The 17,939-nt window shown below is 43.8% G+C and overlaps 1 protein-coding gene and 1 pseudogene across 2 annotated transcripts in view; one reads left to right on the top strand and one right to left on the bottom strand.

The window, feature by feature from the left end:
- Window positions 1-16,112, bottom strand: part of ARMH4 (armadillo like helical domain containing 4) — a 165,113-nt gene extending 149,001 nt beyond the window's left edge. For both annotated transcript variants that reach the window (XM_030930951.1, XM_030930952.1), the window contains exons 1-2: window positions 15,987-16,112; window positions 1,537-2,958 (exon numbers count right to left, since the gene is read on the bottom strand). In XM_030930951.1, coding sequence (XP_030786811.1) covers window positions 1,537-2,902 — 1,366 coding nt within the window. In that variant the 5' untranslated portion in view covers window positions 2,903-2,958; window positions 15,987-16,112. The remainder of the gene's footprint in view (window positions 1-1,536; window positions 2,959-15,986) is intronic.
- Window positions 4,859-5,276, top strand: LOC104657817 (annotated as a pseudogene).
- Window positions 16,113-17,939: the final 1,827 nt, after the last annotated feature.

The raw sequence follows: 17,939 nt of genomic DNA on the forward strand, positions 1-17,939 counted from the left end.
AAAACCAACTTACAAGACATTTTATGAAAGCTTCTATGAAAACAGCATACTAGGTCTTTCAGTCTTTAAATAAAAATGACATGTAAAATTCAATCTTTCTTTTGTCATTTATCAGGTGATCTTTCACCATTTTAATTCAATCTCAACACCTTATAAAACATATTACTGATTTGATATTTTCCATTAATTGGGCTAATTGGCTGAAGTAACATGTTGTACATGTTCCAAAACAATTTGAAATGAGCATGTAAACATTACAGTAAGCTTTTCCTTTCCAATGTTGTTATCTGTCCAACTACCCATAATAAAAGAAAACCATTATCCATCAACAACAAATAGAAGGCTTTTCAGCTTATAATATTCACAGATGCAAAGGCTAAAAGAAAGTAGAAAATGCAGAACCAAGCAAGCAGATGATTTATCTTCCACCCTACCTACCCTTCCTTATTTCTAAATGTCCTCATTTTAGGAACACAAAATTAGAAAATTCATATAGTTAATACCATGAGATAACTACAGTACTTACCTAAAACTTTTTTTGTAAGAAATATAAGGGATGTGAGCATATTTTACAACAATGTGTATGTAAGTATCCAAGATTGTTTATTACAGTTTAAACATATAGCTAATTCTTTCATATTTTCTTGTATATTTATACATTTTCATAGTAAAATGTTTGAAAAATATTAGTCTAAAATAAAAATAATAGTATCAGGGTTTCTCAGCCTCAGAGCTATTAACATGTTGGCTGGGATAATTCTTTGTTATGAGGGGCTGTCCTATGTAGTCTAAGATATTTAGCAACATCTTAGCACCCCTCAGTTCTAACAACGAAAAAGGTCTCCAAACATTGCTAAATGTCCCCTGGGGTAAGGGTAAAGCAAAACAAAACTATCCCCCGTTAAAGAACACTGGTCTATAGGCAGGATTTATATTTGGGTGTAATTTTTTTTTTCTTTTTCTTTTTTGAGAGGAAGTTTCGCTCTTGTCACCCAGGCTGGAGTGCAGTGGCACACTCTTGGCTCACTGCAACCTCTGCCTCCCAGGTTCAAGCAATTCTCCTGCCTCAGCCTCCTGAGTAGCTGGGATTACAGGAACCTGCCACCACGCCCAGCTAATTTTTGTATTTTAGTAGAGATGGGGTTTCACCATGTTGGTGAGGCTGGTCTCAAACGCCTGACCTCAAGTGAGCTGCCTGCCTTGGCCTCCCAAAGTGCTGGGGTGACAGGAATTGGGTGTAATTTTTATATAAAATAGATGATGTATTTGTATGCTTCTGCTTTTCTTTATTTTTCAAATTTCATTTTTTTATTCCTTTTCAGAGAAGGGGTCTCACTATATCACCCAGGCTGGTCTCAAACTCCTGGGCTCAAGCAATCCTCCCACCTCGGCCTCCCAAAATGCTGGGATTATAGGCATGAGCCACTGCACCTGGCCTGCTTTTCATTAAAACTTCAATCTATTTCTAAATTGCCATTTTAAAAAAAATTGAAAGTTTCTAAATTAAACCAAAGCTTGTTTTTTTCTTTCTTTTACCTTTCATTGTATTTCCCAACAGTTGGTCTGCCTCAGACTCATATTCTGAGACAGAAACAGTGGTCTCTAAGAAAAACGGGGCATTGTTTTCCTTGGTAGATTCCGTGAAGTCTCCCGTACTTTGGAGCAAGTTCACAATGGAAACTTTCATGTCTTCCATTAGACTTGTGGGGGTAAAGGAACTTGGATCGGTGAAAGCAGGTGATCTCTCATTCCCATGCACTATTAGCAGGGCTGTGCCCGTGTGTGTTTCCCCTTCAGGCAGCTCCAGAGCCACCTCTGCAGCCTCTGTCCAAGGCTGGCCCCCTTCCATACCCTCATGGTTTACTTGTGCTGTCTGAGACATCTCCATTCTCACCTGAGTCTCTTCATTGTCTCCAAGCTTGGGGGTCCTTATCCGGCTTACACTCTCTAATTTGGTGTCATCCCACTCATCACTTAAGGCAGAAACAGCTGGAACAGCTGCGCTGACACTCACTGTGACTTCTGGGGCTCCTAGCAGACTGTCAGTTTCTGGCTCAACACTCAGGGTGTACTCGGAAGTTGCAAGTGGTTGCTTGGTGGCAGCAGCCTGGGTGTTATCAGCTGTCATCTGCGAAGGCTTCTCCTTATCAGGTGTGAGGCTTCCAGGCTCAGTGCCTGCTGTGGACTCAGCACCAGGAAAATAAGTTGTCCTGTGGTCTGTGTCTGCTTCAAATTTCTCAGTCCTCGGATTGGTGGTTAGCATTTCCTTAGTATTCACATAGGATGAAGGTGAATGTCCCAAACCAGCTCCTTCCTGACTTTCAGTTGCAAGTGATTGGTTATCCATATACTTCAGAAAACCTTTTGTGGTTTCTGTGATCTCTTCTACAATGGGCTGAAAGTTAGTGCTTGTAAGGAGTTCCTCCTTTCCATCAATAGTCAGAGAAGCAGTCGCAGTGATAGCAATGGTTAACATGGCCTTGGAAAGTCCACTTTCAGGAGATATTCTCTCTGGTTGGCTAGAACCAAATACTTCTTCAACTGCTGGGACAGCTGACTCAGTAGCAGTGGAAACACCAGGGCGTTCAGTCTGCATGAGCCCAGCTCGTCCAGGCTGGGTTTCTTTGTTAATAGAGAATGCTTTATTTAATGATGTTGCCGATGGTCCTGCTGACACCATCATTGGATCTTCAGAGACCACCAGTTGGGGAGTCTGCTTTGAGGTAATGGAGCTATTTTCTAGGTCATCGGTGTTCATCTTATCAGACTGCCCTTTTTCCGCATGAACATGTGCTATCTCCCTCCTTTCTATTTTGGGGAAGGCCAGACATTGTGTGGCAACGTTGAAAAGTAGAAGGTTACAGAAAGCCAGACAAATGTGCAATACAATCGGTCCACTCATAGTGGAAGAGAAATGGCACGTACACTGGCAGAGTTGACAAGTCCAGTAATTGAATCCTGCAGAAAAATAAAGCATATCAAACTGTCATATAAATACGTGTTGTAAATAAGTCTCTTTAAATTAAACCGTAAGTAAAATAATCTCCTTGACTTTATAACACACAGAGATGGTAGGTAGGAGAGGACTGTTCTATTTCTTTGTACCTTTGAGACATGGATAACCCAGTTCGTTTTTCCCTGCTGAATTTCGCTGATTTAACTTGAAGTTCCCTAGAAAAAGGTACACATAGTTCAAGTATTAAGTTCATTGTTTCTTAAATACCTACTTGAAATAAATTACCCTTGAAGTCACATTTGCAGGAAAATAAGTTGTCCTGTGGTCTGTGGACAAATTCCTCTATTAACCATGTAGTCAAATGATGTAGAAATAGCAACATGTCAAAGAAATAAAAAGTAAGTCTTGTACATTCATTCAAATAACTTTTTAAGTGTTGCCACATTCTGAATGCTTGTGGCCCCCAGAATTCATGTGTTGAAACCTAATCAGCAACATGGTGGTATTAGGAAGCGAGGCCTTTGAGAAGTGATGACTTCATGAGGGCAGAACCCTCATGAATGGGATTTGTGCCCTTATAAAAGAGACCCCAGGGCCAGGCACGGTGGCTCACACCTGTAATCCCAGCACTTTCAGAGGCCAGTGTGAGTGCATCACCTGAGGTCAGGAGTTAGAGACCAGCCTGGCCAACATCGTGAAACCCCGTCTCTACTAAAAATACAAAAATTACTGGGAGTGGTAGCAGGCATCTGTAATCTCAGCTACTCAGGAGGCTGTGGCGAGAGAATCGCTTGAACCTGGAAGGCGGAGATTACAGTGAGCTGAGATCATGCCATTGCACTACAGACTACGCAACAAGAGCAAAACTCTGTCTCAAAAAAAAAAAAAAAAAAAAAGAGAGAGAGAGAGAGACCCCAGGCCAGGCGCGGTGGCTCACGCCTATAATCCCCGCATTTTAGGAGGCCGAGACCAGCAGATCACTTGAGGTCAGGAGTTTGAGACCAGCCTGGCCAACATGGTGAAACCCCATCTCTAATAAAAATACAAAAATTAGCCAGGCATGGTGGCGCAAACCTGTAATCCCAACTGCTCGGGAGGCTGAGGCAGGAGAATTGCTTAAACCTGGGAGGTGGAGGTTGCAGTGAGCTAAGATCATGCCACTGCACTCCAGCCTGGACAGGAGACTCCATCTCAAAAATAAATAAATAAATAAATAAATAAATAAATAAATAAATAAATAAATAAAATAAAATAAAAGAGGGCCAGGCAAGGTGGCTCATGCCTGTAATCCCAGCACTTTGGGAGACAGAGGCAGTCAGATCACCTGAGGTCAGGAGTTCAACACCAGCCTGGCCAACATGGTGAAACCCCGTCTCAACTAAAAATACAAAAAAATTAGCTGGGCGTGGTAGCAGGCATCTGTAATCCCAGCTACTTGGGAGGCTGAGGAAGGCGAATCACTTGAACCCGGGAGGCAGAGGTTGCAATCGGCCGAGATCGCGCCATCACAGTCCAGCCTGGGCGACAAGAGGGAAACTCCGTCTTGAAACAATAAAATAAAATAAAATAAAGAGACACCCCAAGAGCTCCCTGGCCCCTTCCACCATGTAGGACACAGCGAAAAGGTGCCTTCTGTGAACCAGAAAGTGGACCCTACCCAGACACCAAATCTACTGACACCTTGACCTTGGACTTCCCAGTCTCCAGAACTGTGAACAATAAACTTCTGTTGTTTACAAACATCCTGTTTATTATACTTTGTTATAGCAGCCCAAATGGACTAAGAAAAGTGTGTTTGAAAACACTAAATATCATCATTAAATGCTGAATACCAGTTACTTTTAAGAGTTTTTAAAAGTAAGTAAATAGTTTTCAATGAAAATGTGTCTTTTAGCTCTTTTTCTTCAGCGAGGCAGCCGAGCAGCAGACGCAGAGATGCAGATCTTTGTGAAGACCCTCATGGACAAGACCATCACCCTTGAGATCGAGCCCAGTGACACTATTTAGAATGTCAAAGCCAAAATTCAAGACAAGGAAGGGTATCCCACCTAACCAGCAGCGTCTGATACTTTCTGGGAAACAGCTGGAGGATGGCCGCACTCTCTCAGGCTACAACATCCAGAAAGAGTCCACCCTAAACCTGGTGCTGTGCCTGCGAGGTGGCATTATTGAGCCTTTCCTCCGCCAGCTCACCCAGAAATACAACTGCGACAAGATGATCTGCTGCAAGTGCTATGCTTGCCTGCACCCCCGTGCTATCAACTGCCGCAAGAAGAAATGCCACAGCAACAACCTGCACCCCAAGAAGAAGGTCAAATAAGGTTCTTCCTTCCTCGAAGGGCAGCAGCCTTCTGCCCAGGACCCATGGCCTTGGAGCCTCAATAAAGTGTCCCTTTCATTGACTAGAGCAGAAAAAAGAAAAAAAGAAAGAAAGAAAATATGTATTTTAAATGCTTAAGTCATTTGTTATTCTCTGCAACAACTATACAAATTACAGGCAAAACATGTTTAAAAATTGAAGGATTAGAAAGGTTTAAGAGTTTAAGCAAGGTTAATAGTTTCAGAAAAAAACAAAATATATTTTAAAATTAGCAATCTTTACTGAATATCCATTATTATAAGATAAAAAATGTATTGTAGTATTTAAAATAAACTACTCACATTCTCATTACAACTAAAACTATATTAAAATTGTTAATTTTCCCCCAAATTTAAGGGTTTCAGTTCTCTTTTTTATCTATGTTGCTGAGTAGGACCTTTTCTCTTCCCATCATCAGAAATTTCTCAGAGATGCTGCAAGTTTTCTAGAAAATTAAACCTTGAAACTAAAATTCTAAAATAAAAACCTCAACTTTATAAAGTTTACATTTTTTTCTTTCTTTCATGTCTAATCATTCAATGATCTAAGTTAAGCAAATGATGTGCACATGTGAAATTTATAAATTTATTATCATAGGGCCTTCTTCCCTTAAGGAGTTTCAAAGCTTCCATGTGTTATCTCATTTAGTCTTGTAGGTCCTTTCAAGAAGGAAGAAAGGTAAAGTCCTCAGGACATGATCTACACGGCTGAAGACAAAAAGAAGGCTGAATTTTCTTTCCTTCCTCTTTTTTTTGTTTCTTTTCTTTTTTTTTTTTTTTTCTTGAGACGGAGTTTCACTCTGTTGCCCAGGCTGGAATGCAGTGCGAGTCAGCTCACTGCAACCTCCAGCTCCCGAGTTCCTGTGCCTCAGCCTCCCGAGTAGCTGGGACTACAGGCGTGCACCACCATGCCCAGCTAATTTTTGTATTTTTATTAGAGATGGGGTTTCACCATGTTGGCCAGACTGGTCTTGAACTCCTGACCTCAAGTGATCCAACTGCCTCAGCCTCCCAAAGTGCTGAAATTACAGGTGTGAGCTCCCCTCCCCTTCCCTTCCTTCTCTTTTTTTCTTTCCCCAGGCTGGACTTGAACTCCTGGGCTCTAGCAATCCTCCTGCATCAAGCTCCTAAGTAAGTAGGACCACAGGCATGCACCACCACACAGCACAAGAAGACTGACTTTTTCTATGTGAGAAAAAAAGGAATCCATGGATTTAGAGCCAAGGCTTCCTGCCAACTACCACCACCATATGAGTGTACCATCTTGGAAATTGGTCCAGCAGCCCCACTCAGCCCTTCGGATGACTGCACCCCTGGCTGACATCTTGACTACACCTTCTTGAAAGACTTTGTGCCAGAACCACGCAGCTAAGTTACTTCCAAATTTGTGATGCATAGAACTGGTACAAAATAACAAATAATTATTGTTATTTCAAGCCACTAAGCTATGGGGTAATTTGTTACACAGAAATCTTGAGTCCATGATGCTTCAGGGAAATACAGGAATGGAATGGCATCATGAGTATAATAGTATCATGTGCAGAAAAGAAACAGCATATCAGGGATTACAAATGTAGCAGAAGAAAACGGAAGCCAGAGATGACTAAAAGAAACGTAAGTCCCCAAAGAATCTGCAAGGATAATGAGAGGGATGCTAAGTTTCCCCATATGCAAAGGGGGTTTGAAACAAACATATCTGAATATTAAATTACATACTGTTAGTTAGCATTGTTTTTGTTTGTTTGTATGTTTGTTTTTGAGATAGGGTCTCACTCTGTTGCCCAGGCTGGAGTGCACTGATGCCATCTCGGCTCACTGCAACCTCCGTCACCCAGGTTCAAGTGATTCTCCTGCCGCAGCCTCCCAAGTAGCTGGGATTACAGGTGCCCACTACCACACCCAGCTAATTTTTGTATTTTTAATAGAGATGGGGTTTCACCATGTTGGCCAGGCTGGTCTCGAACTTCTGACCCCAAGTGATCCACCTGCCTCAACCTCCCAATGTGCTAGGATTATAGGCATGAGCCACCATGCCCATCTTCTCTTTTTTTGAGACAAGAGTCTTGCTCTGTCACCCAGGTTGGAGTGCAGTGGTGCGATCTCAGCTCACTGCTCCCTCCACCTTCTGGGTTCAAGCGATTCTCCTGCCTCAACTTCCTAAGTAGCTGGGATTACAGGTGCCCGCCATCACACCCAGCTAATTTTTGTATTTTTAGTAGAGATAGGGTTTCACCATTTGGCCAGGCTGGTCTCAAACTCCTGACCTCAAGCGATCCACCCACCTCAGTCTCCCAAAGTTCTGGGATTACAGGCGTAAGCCACCACACCTGGCTGCATTATTCTTTTTAAAAAAGAGAAAATGGCAAAGATATTTGATAAAGAGGAAACAGCATGTGCTACAGCATGTCAACATTCTGGACATTAGTTATCACTGTACTTTAGATGAGCTAGGATGTACTCTAATTCATAGCCAGGTAACAGATCACTGAATTTGGCTTGATGCCTCTATTTGCCTTCCTTAAAACAAAAATGTAGTGAAGGAGCCAGGTGCCGTGGTTCATACCTGTAGTCCCAGTGCTTTGGGAGGCCAAGGCAGGAGGATTACCTGAGTCCAGGAGTTTGAGACCAACCTGAGCAACATGGCAAAATCTCATCTCTACAAAATTAGCCAGGCACATGCCAGTAGATCCAACTACTCAGGAGGCTGAAGTGGGAGAATCACTTGAGCCCGAAAAGTCAAGACTGCAGTGAGCCATGATCACACCACTGCACCCCATTCTGGGTGACAAAGAAAAGCCCCTGTCTCAAAAACAAACAGACAACAACAACAACAACAACAACATACGAGGCCGGGCGCGGAGGCTCACGCCTGTAATCCCAGCACTTTGGGAGGCCGGGCGCGGAGGCTCACGCCTGTAATCCCAGCACTTTGGGAGGCCGGGCGCGGTGGCTCACGCCTGTAATCCCAGCACTTTGGGAGGCCGGGCGCGGTGGCTCACGCCTGTAATCCCAGCACTTTGGGAGGCCGGGCGCGGTGGCTCACGCCTGTAATCCCAGCACTTTGGGAGGCCGGGCGCGGTGGCTCACGCCTGTAATCCCAGCACTTTGGGAGGCCGGGCGCGGTGGCTCACGCCTGTAATCCCAGCACTTTGGGAGGCCGGGCGCGGTGGCTCACGCCTGTAATCCCAGCACTTTGGGAGGCCGGGCGCGGTGGCTCACGCCTGTAATCCCAGCACTTTGAGAGGCCGAGGCGGGCGGATCACGAGGCCAGGAGATTGAGAACATCCTGGCTCACACGGTGAAACCCCATCTCCACTAAAAATACAAAAAAATTAGCCGGGAGTGGTGGCGGGCGCCTGTAGTCCCAGCTATTCAGGAGGCTGAGGCAGGAGAATGGCATGAACCTGGGAGGCGGGGCTTGCAGTGAGCCAAGATCGTGCCACTGCACTCCAGCCTGGGTGACAGAGGGAAACTCCATCTCAAAATATATATATTATCATATATATATATATGATAGCTGTGAAACAAGAGTATTGACAGTCAATGAAATTACACCTTTGGGTTTCTGTTCAGACAAATTCACCTACTAAATTCTATCTATGTGCTTGAAGAGTCATAAAAGCTATAGAACTCTGTGGTTCATTCCTGATCCATTCAGGTAGCTGCTCCTTCCTAAACAAATACTTGTTCTATTCAGTGAAATCTTACTAAACATGTGGCCTAAAACCTTGGCCCACATGACCCCATACTTCTGAATAAAAATCTGAAAACCCCAGGCCATCATGAATGGTAATAGAGTTTAGAGGGACTTGGGCTGGCATCAGAAAAATGATTCCTGAATCGTAGCTTTATTGATGTTAAAACTTGCTATATGATACTGAGCAAGTGGCCCCAGTTTCTCCTTTGACAAAATGAGGAATTAAAATAATCATTGAAATCCCTTCTTCATCCATGATTTTATTCTTATACCTCACCTATATGACATAAAATAAAAATACAAATATTTCTATATTCCTATAATGTTGCCATCAAGTAGGAAAGGCACTCAAATGGTGGAGCAGATGCTTTATGTGTTATGTGTATGTTATGGAGTCGTGTGGACTGAGAGAAAAATTTTACAAACAAATCAGACCAAGGGAAGAAGGGATAAATAATAAAGACAATACAGCCCCACTGCCTTTCCAAAACATAATTTTCCTTCAAAGTTTTATTTTCATCTGTATCTTGGGTTTTAGAAGTTTTGTGTGAAGGGAATTCTGCTATTGCTCCAAAAGACTTTCCTTCTGTGATTGTCAGCCACCTGCTTTCTAAATTCAATTACAACAGAAAGAGTGGGGGTGAACCACAAGCCTTTGCTTTTTTCCCCCTTTTTCATAGGCATTTATGCAAGCTTTCTCTATGTCTGTGTATTGAGGCCATATGTTCCCTCTCCCCACTATTGAAAGCAACGCTTGTACATTAAAAGGAAAAAAGACAACCTGTAAGAAGAATAACAGGGAACACGCCTGCAACTCAGATAAACTGATAGATGACCTTCAAATTCCCAGATTTTCTCCATCTTTCAAAGCCCAGTATAGGTTCATGTAGTCACTCCCATTAGTCTGATGTCCCACAATGGGAGTTACATGACGCTCAAGAATAAATAAGAGAAGACTGTTGTTAATTCGACAATATTTCTAAACCTAAATAACCATCTGTAACCATATTTTAAGGCTATGAGCCTTTTCCTTTTTCCTCAATACTGTATCCTCTTCCTGGCAATGTGCCTGGCACAGAAGAAATGCTCAGTAAATATTGGCTGAACAAACAGATGAATGTCTACAGCCCACTTTGCTGGAAGAAGTGGAAGGAGGAGACATTCCATTGCATATTAGAATTCTGTGTCTTAATTATCTTCAATTAGCTCAATCATAAGAATATTTAACAAACAAACAAAAAGAACATTCCTCTTACTTTTCCCTCCCACTGTGTATTTGGATGCTGCTTTCTTTTCACTGTCTCTCTCAATGCAAATTAATTCAGATAAATAAGCTCTAACCAAATTACCAACCGATGTTGGGTATCAGCTTTGAATAGCTTAAAAAGCATCTCCTTCAGAGCAGGTCAGTAGCACTTTGTCCATCATTTGCTATCAAGGTATCTATCCTAATAGCTTGGCAGTCTTCTGAACAATTTACTGCATTTCTGCCACCAGTGAGCAAGATAAGCTGTTCTGTCAGGCTTTATCTTTGACAATCTTACATAGCTACAGTCCAGAATCTGTTTCTTTGTCAAGTCTAGGCATATTCAAGTTTCAAAGACAAATGAAAGGCAACATAAAAAAATACCAGCCTTGGCCATCTGGTTCATCAGATTTTGTAAGCACTGGGTCAATATTTTTTCCAACTAAAATGAATACTGCTATTTCAGTACATTACCAAAATGAAAACACAAAAGGGAAACCAATATGTTAAATCATTCTCACCAGTGATGAAGCTACTATTTCCAGTGTAAACTGAGTTTCACATATAATATTAAGGCACAATGAGCATCGCCCCAAGAGTACTCAAGACAAGGGAGGGCTGTAGAGTTTGCCAATAAACTGGTGACAGTTGGCTTTATATTTTCCTTTTCTTATGATATACACAAAAACTACAGAGAGCTACTGTGGGGTAGGTGAAGAAAGCTACCTCATCTTGGCTTTTCATTGTCAACTGTAAGTTACTTTGATGACACTTCAAACACAACCATCTTCATCTGAACTTTGGTGGCCACCTTGAACTCTTCTCTCCTTTACATTCTAGATTCACAACTGCTGTGGATCCTCCTCTCATAACTTCTTTTGGAATTGTAACTTCTGATCACCTCACTGGATTGTTAGTATTTTAAATGCCTCTTAATCGATGACCTTGTCTAGGCTCTCTCCTCTCCAATCTATTTTATATAATCCACTATTTTATATAATCCAGATTTTTTTTTTTTTGAGACAAAGTCTCACTCTGTCACCAGGCTGGAGTGCAGTGGCGAGATCTCAGCTCACAGCAACCTCCGTTTCCCAGGTTCAAGCGATTCTCCTGCCTCAGCCTCCCAAGTAGCTGGGACCACAAGTGCGCACTACCACTCCCAGCTAATTTTTGTGTTTTTAGTAGAGATGGGGTTTCACCATGTTGGCCGGGATGGTCTCAATCCCTTGACCTCATGATTCGCCCGCCTCAGTCTCCCAAATTGCTGGGATTATAGGTGTGAGCCACCACACCCAGCCAGTTTATTCTGAAGACTAAAAATTGCAATAATCAATCAAAGACAGCTACCACTTGGGAGCTGCTATGTGCCAAGCATTCTAAGTGCCCAATGGAAATTATCTTATTTAATCCTTACAACAACCTAATAAGGTAGATACTGTCGTTATTCCCACTTTTTAGATGAGGAAAACAACAGGCCAGTAGAGAATAAGTAACTTGCCTAAGGAATAGTGTCTGTTTTTGATCTTTTGGATTCTGTAAGAATTCAAGGTCCCTACCTTTGCCACACAACTCTCTGCTTTCCTAAAACACAACATATAATGTCCCCAAATATACAATTGCCAAGGTCCATATCTAATAATGCAACCCCGCACCATGGTGCCCAGTATAAACACCATCATCAGTCTTTTAAGTGCCATACTCATCTCAGGCTCTTAAGTTGGTTTTTGTTTTGTTTTGTTTTGTTTTGTTTTCGAGATGGAATCTTGCTCTGTTGCCCAGGCTGGAGAGCAGTGGCATGATCTCGGCTCAAAACAACCTCCACCTCCCAGGTTCAAGCAATTCTCCTGCCTCAGCCTACCGAGTAGCTAGGATTATAGGCACCCACCACCATGTCCCACTAATTTTTGTATTCTTAGTAGAAATGGGGTTTCACCTTGTTGGCCAGGCTGCTCTCGAACTCTTGGCTTCGTGATCCACCCACTTTGGCCTCCCAAAGTGTTGGGATTACAGGCATGAGCCACCGTGCTCAGCATTCAGGCTCCCAAGTTTTGAGGATGACACTGTATGACCCGTGGTTCCCTGCCCAGGTATCCAAACCCTGGCCTCCCAGGTCACGTCCCATTCTGGCCCATTCTTTCCCCACCCTTCTCCTAGCTCCTGTAGCATGAATTGTCATGTAAGTCTCAGCACCTCAAATGAGATTGTGTTCTTTGCACACAAACACTAGTCTTTACCATTCCTTTTTTTGGCCACATAATTAGCAATAAGGGTAGGCACAAAGAGGAGAGATTCCATAAATATTTGTTGGCATGATGTGAATACAAATAACCATTGAAGAATGTGAAAAAGAATGTTTAGAGTCTTTATTTTGTACTGGAAGATTTTTTTAATGACATTTCATGGTCTGTGTCTAATTGTATGTTTTATTCAATACCTAGCCAATTTTGTCTACTTATTTAATGTGCCACTCTAACAATAACTTATATGTTCTCATTTCTGCTATACTTTAACGTTTCAGAGTTTATTTCATACACACACACAACAGACCAACAGTTGCAGGTAACAAGTCTTACAGCTTCAGGTCAACATGATTGAAATGCCATCTCACCTTTTGAAATACAATTAGTGACTCTCTGATGAGGGGGAAAGTGTCTTAATAATCCTTGTGTCTTCATAATCTTTCCATCTTGTGTCTTTGTGTCTTAACAATCTTCCCATTTTGTTCTTTTCATGACCATTCCTCAATGACTAATTTATCATTGTCTTACTTTTCCTTTTTTTAAATCCTTAAGGTTCTTACTGCCAATACTATCTTATTGCCAATACTATTGTATTTATTTAAAGCTGAGCTTATAAAGACTTTCACCCTATTAGCCCAGCTGTGGCACATGGCATTAAGGTACCACATTTCTGATTCACTGTGCTACTGACAATCATCACTGGTCTGTTATATTGCTTTAGGATCTGGGCTGCAGCTATCCTTCACCATAAATTAAATAGCCGAATAACAGACGATCCTTTCAGCAGCATGTTCCATCACAATGGAAGGAGAAGGAGTAAGTAACCACAAAGAAAAGCATGGTCCCCCAGGAGGAAAGCAGCCCAGAGCTGGCAGTAAAGAGGGTAAGTAGGCTGGGGTCAAAATAGCTACTCTGGAAACTAAATACCAGCAAAGCAATTTACCATCCCTGAAGACCATACCTAAGTCCTACATACTGAATGCACAAGCTTTAGTCTCTACAAATTAGTGATGTAGACAAATGAAGATATCCGTGCTTATCACCCCTAGCATATCACCTCATCCCTGGTAAAAGGAGATGGACTTGAAGATTTAAAAATAGGTTTATTTGAGTTCCAGTTCTACCTTAGGCAAATTACTGAAACTCAGTTTTCTTGTTGCAAAGTAGAAATAACAATGCTTGTTACATTTTTTCTAAGGGTGGAGAACACACACAAAAGTGATAATAGACATAAAAGCCGTTTGAAAAAAAAAAGTACAGTATCACGCAATATAAGATACCAGCATGCTACTGACATGCATTCCCATCAAACTACAGAAATGTGAGCAATTTGAAGCATCCATAACATCAGCCACAAATGGAGTAGCATTTTTTTCACCAAGTTATTCCCATGGAGCTTCCCCTTTCAGTTTTCATGTAGACAATGTGACCTGAGAGGCTTCTGCTGTCTGCAGAATCCTATCCTGATCAATCTTGATCAACAAGCTCTTCTCCATCCATCAGACAGTTTATTCCAGTGACCCAATTGGACACTTCATTTTTGTTTTTTGTGGTACACAAATGTAGCCATTTGCTTAACTAGATCTCTAAGTAGTTGACATTTAAAGGGAAGCTGAAACTAGCTTCAGATACTTTCCTTATAATCACCAAGTAAACACAATATGGAAAAATAAGATTGACCTCACATCTTGATTAGGGAATGAGTTTTCATTTTACAAAAATTAAAACCAGGTTCCCACTGAATAGACAGCTTCCCTACCTGAGAATTTTTATAAGCTCAATTAACAAAAATACAATTCCATACACAACTTTTCAGACAAACATCTACAGAATAAAGGGCAAAGGACACCTTTAGTTGGAGAGCGGACGTTTTCCACAACAGATAAACCTATTTTCCTCATTTTGATTCTATACTTATATTTAGCATCAAACCATTTCTGTAATACCAAATTATAATATTGTAAGGATCTGGAAACTCTGGAATATATAGTAAGAAACCTCCCATGAAAACAAAGACAAATTCACATCTCTCTAATTGGCTCCGTTGCTGTAGCTACCTTACACTTGGTGAGCCTTGGGAATTTTTATGAATAAACTCAACCAATGTCAAATCTGTCTGCTGCACAAGTGCTTGGTTCATTATTATGACAAATACAAAAAATACCACTTTATTCATAAGAGCAAGTCAGAGTACCTTTAAATCTGTGTGTGTAAAAGAAGCAATGTTCTGATACTGTGAAACCTTACCCGGTTGTGTGTTTCAATAGATGCTACTGTGGGGTTCCACTGGCATGTGTGCCAAAGTCAATGACTGTAGATGCTTGGCTTAAAGGAGACTCCTTGGAGCCCAACAGCATCACTTGTCACCAAGGAAATAAACCAAAAGAAAGAGCAGGCATGTGAATTCTGACCACTCAAGAATTTTTGTCCTTTGGAGAAGAGATCCTTCAGAACTCTATGGATGGTTTTGCGAACTACTCAACACTCCCCCTCAAGTTTCAAACTAAAACTTGCAAAGAAAGAAGGCAGACACTTTAAAGCAGCCATCTCTCCTCTCTTCCACATCAGTTCTGCACTGAAATTGGATGCCAAGTGCGAGGCGGATCCTAGGGATCATCTGGGAATGTCAAGGATTTCTCATCTTTGAGAACCCAAACTCTTAAGGGTCCGGACCTGTTTTGTTCGCTCCTGCTTGCTTCCTCGCCAGCCAAGGTTCTACATGTTTGGAATCTACACAGGTCAGATTCTGTCAGTGACCACGAGGCACATGAGACATTTGGGCACCTCCGGCAGCACCTCCCAACTATTACAGAGTCTCAAGCAGAGCCTCGCCTTCCCCAGGTCTAACCCGCAGGCCCTCTTTTAATTAAGTGACCTTTCCAAGGAGCGTCCTCCAGCCGCGTCCTGGGGGACGGGTCAGCGGCTGAGCAAGGAGGCTCGACATCACTGCGCTAAACACTCAACTGTTTGTTTTCTGCAAAGTGGCCGGATATATTTCGGTGGCGACCGCAGCCCGATTCGCTCCTCGATTGTTGGGCTCTGAGTGGCACTGGGGACACTGCGATCGACGGTTTGAAAGGAGTAAACCGTTGTTTTCGGGAACTTCTCTCTCACTGCTGCGGGATTGCGAGCGGAGGGAGAAAGAAAAGCCCACACAAAAGCAGCCAGCCCTGCAAGCTCCGCCAGCACAAAGGCCGGCTCGCTGGTGCGGAGCTAGGAGGCTGGGCTGGAGCAAGGAGTGCCGTGAGTCCTCCGAGGCCTGCGCGCCGCGCCCAGAGCGCCCGGAGCTGCCCCCGCGCACCCCGCACCTGGGCACCGCGCTCTGGAGGAGGCTCCGGGCGCACGCCTGGCGCACCCAGAGCTGCAACGTTCCCGGGACTGCACGCTCCCGGGACGACCCCACGCCACTGAGGCTCGGTTCCGTCCCTGCCCCGGCGCCACGTCTACAGCCGCGGCCGCCCAAGTGGCCGGAGCCGGGCTCGTCCTCACCTGTGCGCCTTCAGCGGAGCAGCGCGCGGAGGACAGAGGCAGCGGCGGCGCGGGCGCTCGGCATCCCCGCGGCGGGCCCTGCGGCGGCGGCGGCGACTCCCTAGCTGTCTGGGACGCTAGGGGGAGGGCGCTTCGCTTTGTTGCTTATTCATAAGGCCGCGGCTACGGCCGGGGATTGGGCGGTGAGTAGGTGTGCCCGCCCCGGCTCTGCTGGCACTGACAGCCGACGCCGTCGCCCAACGCCCCTCGGCGCCCACTTCCCCGCCTCCGCTCCCCCGCGGGGGCGGCTTCTGCTGGAGTCCGGGCACCTGGGACTCCTCGGAGATCCCGTGCTCCGCTTCCCCTCTTTACAGCCGGAGCTTCTGCGGCAGCTCCGCTTCCCTACCTACAGAGAAGAGACCAGGGCACCGTTTACACAAGAAAAATCTCAATTTTGCTGGTCTTTGGTTCAGGCAAGGAGCGCAAATCTGAGACTGCAGAGTGTTCCTTGTGGAAACTATGGACGGCTTGGCAGGGCCCTTAAGTAGGACCCTTAAAGTAACTCTACACAGAATTTCCCTTCTCCGTCTCTCGGAGAGGTTGCAAACTAGTGCTAGTCATAAGTAAGGTTGATTGAGCCCTTGCACAAGAGTAGATGCTTTGCCCATTACTTTACCTGCTTAATCTGCACGATAGAAGTATAGACATTGTAGTCCTCATTTACCAGGGTAGGAGGTTAAGGCTAAGGGCTGTGTAACTTGTCCAAGGTCTTTCGGCTCGCGTGGCCACCGGGAATTTGTGTCCTCCATTCTTGAGCCTCTCAAGGACTGTTTTCTTTTTCTGTTATTTCTAATGGTGTGGAAAGAGGTGTTGGAATCTAAAGGCACATTCTGGAACAACCTCCCCAAGCCCAGCATTTTACATTTGCAGCGCACTCTTCACATTCGTCCGCTATTGTGCTTATTAACTCCCTTCTTCATAATAACTTAGTCCCCTTTTGTAGTTAATTATAAACACCTTGAAGTCAGAGCAAGCGCTGGTTCACCTTTGACCCCTACGCCTAACACAATGCATAGGTATGTACTGGTTTCTGTTTGTTTGTTTGTTTGTTTTTGAGACAGGATTTCTCTCCCCCAGGCTGGAGTGCAGTGGCGCCATCATGGCTCACTGCAGCCTCGACCTCCTCCTGGGACCTCAAGCGATTCCCCACCTCAGCCTCCTAAGTAGCTGGGACCACAGGCATGCGGCACCACGACTGGCTAATTTATTATTATTATTATTATTATTATTATTATTATTATTATTGGTAGAGATGGGGTCTCCCTATCTTGCCCTGACTGTTTTCAAACTCCTGGACTCAAGCCATCCTCCTGCCTTGGCCTGTCAAAGTGTTTGAATTACAGACATGAGCCACGGTGCCCAGCAGGTATGCACTGTTACCCATTCCACCTCCCTTTAGAAATTATTATCTATGTGGCCGGGCGCGGTGGCTCAAGCCTGTAATCCCAGCACTTTGGGAGGCCGAGACGGGTGGATCGCGAGGTCAGGAGATCGAGACCAACCTAGCTAACACGGCGAAACCCCGTCTCTACTAAAAAATACAAAAAACTAGCCGGGTGCCTGTAGTCCCAGCTACTTGGGAGGCTGAGGCAGGAGAATGGCGTAAACCCGGGAGGCGGAGCTTGCAGTGAGCTGAGATCCGGCCACTGCACTCCAGCCTGGGCGACAGAGCGAGACTCCGTCTCAAAAAAAAAAAAAAAAAAAAGAAATTATTATCTATGTATAAATGTATTGATTAATTAGGGGAATACATTCTGAGAAATGTATCCTTAGGCAATGTTGTTGTTATGCAAGCATAATAGTATACTTACACAGACCTAGATGGCATAGCCTACTATGTACCAAGGCTATATGGTACAGCTTATTACTCCTAGGCTACAAGCCTGTACAGCATGTTACTATACGCGGTACTGT

This window comes from Rhinopithecus roxellana, chromosome 5 (assembly GCF_007565055.1).
Source record: "Rhinopithecus roxellana isolate Shanxi Qingling chromosome 5, ASM756505v1, whole genome shotgun sequence".
NCBI classification, from domain to species: domain Eukaryota; kingdom Metazoa; phylum Chordata; class Mammalia; order Primates; family Cercopithecidae; genus Rhinopithecus; species Rhinopithecus roxellana.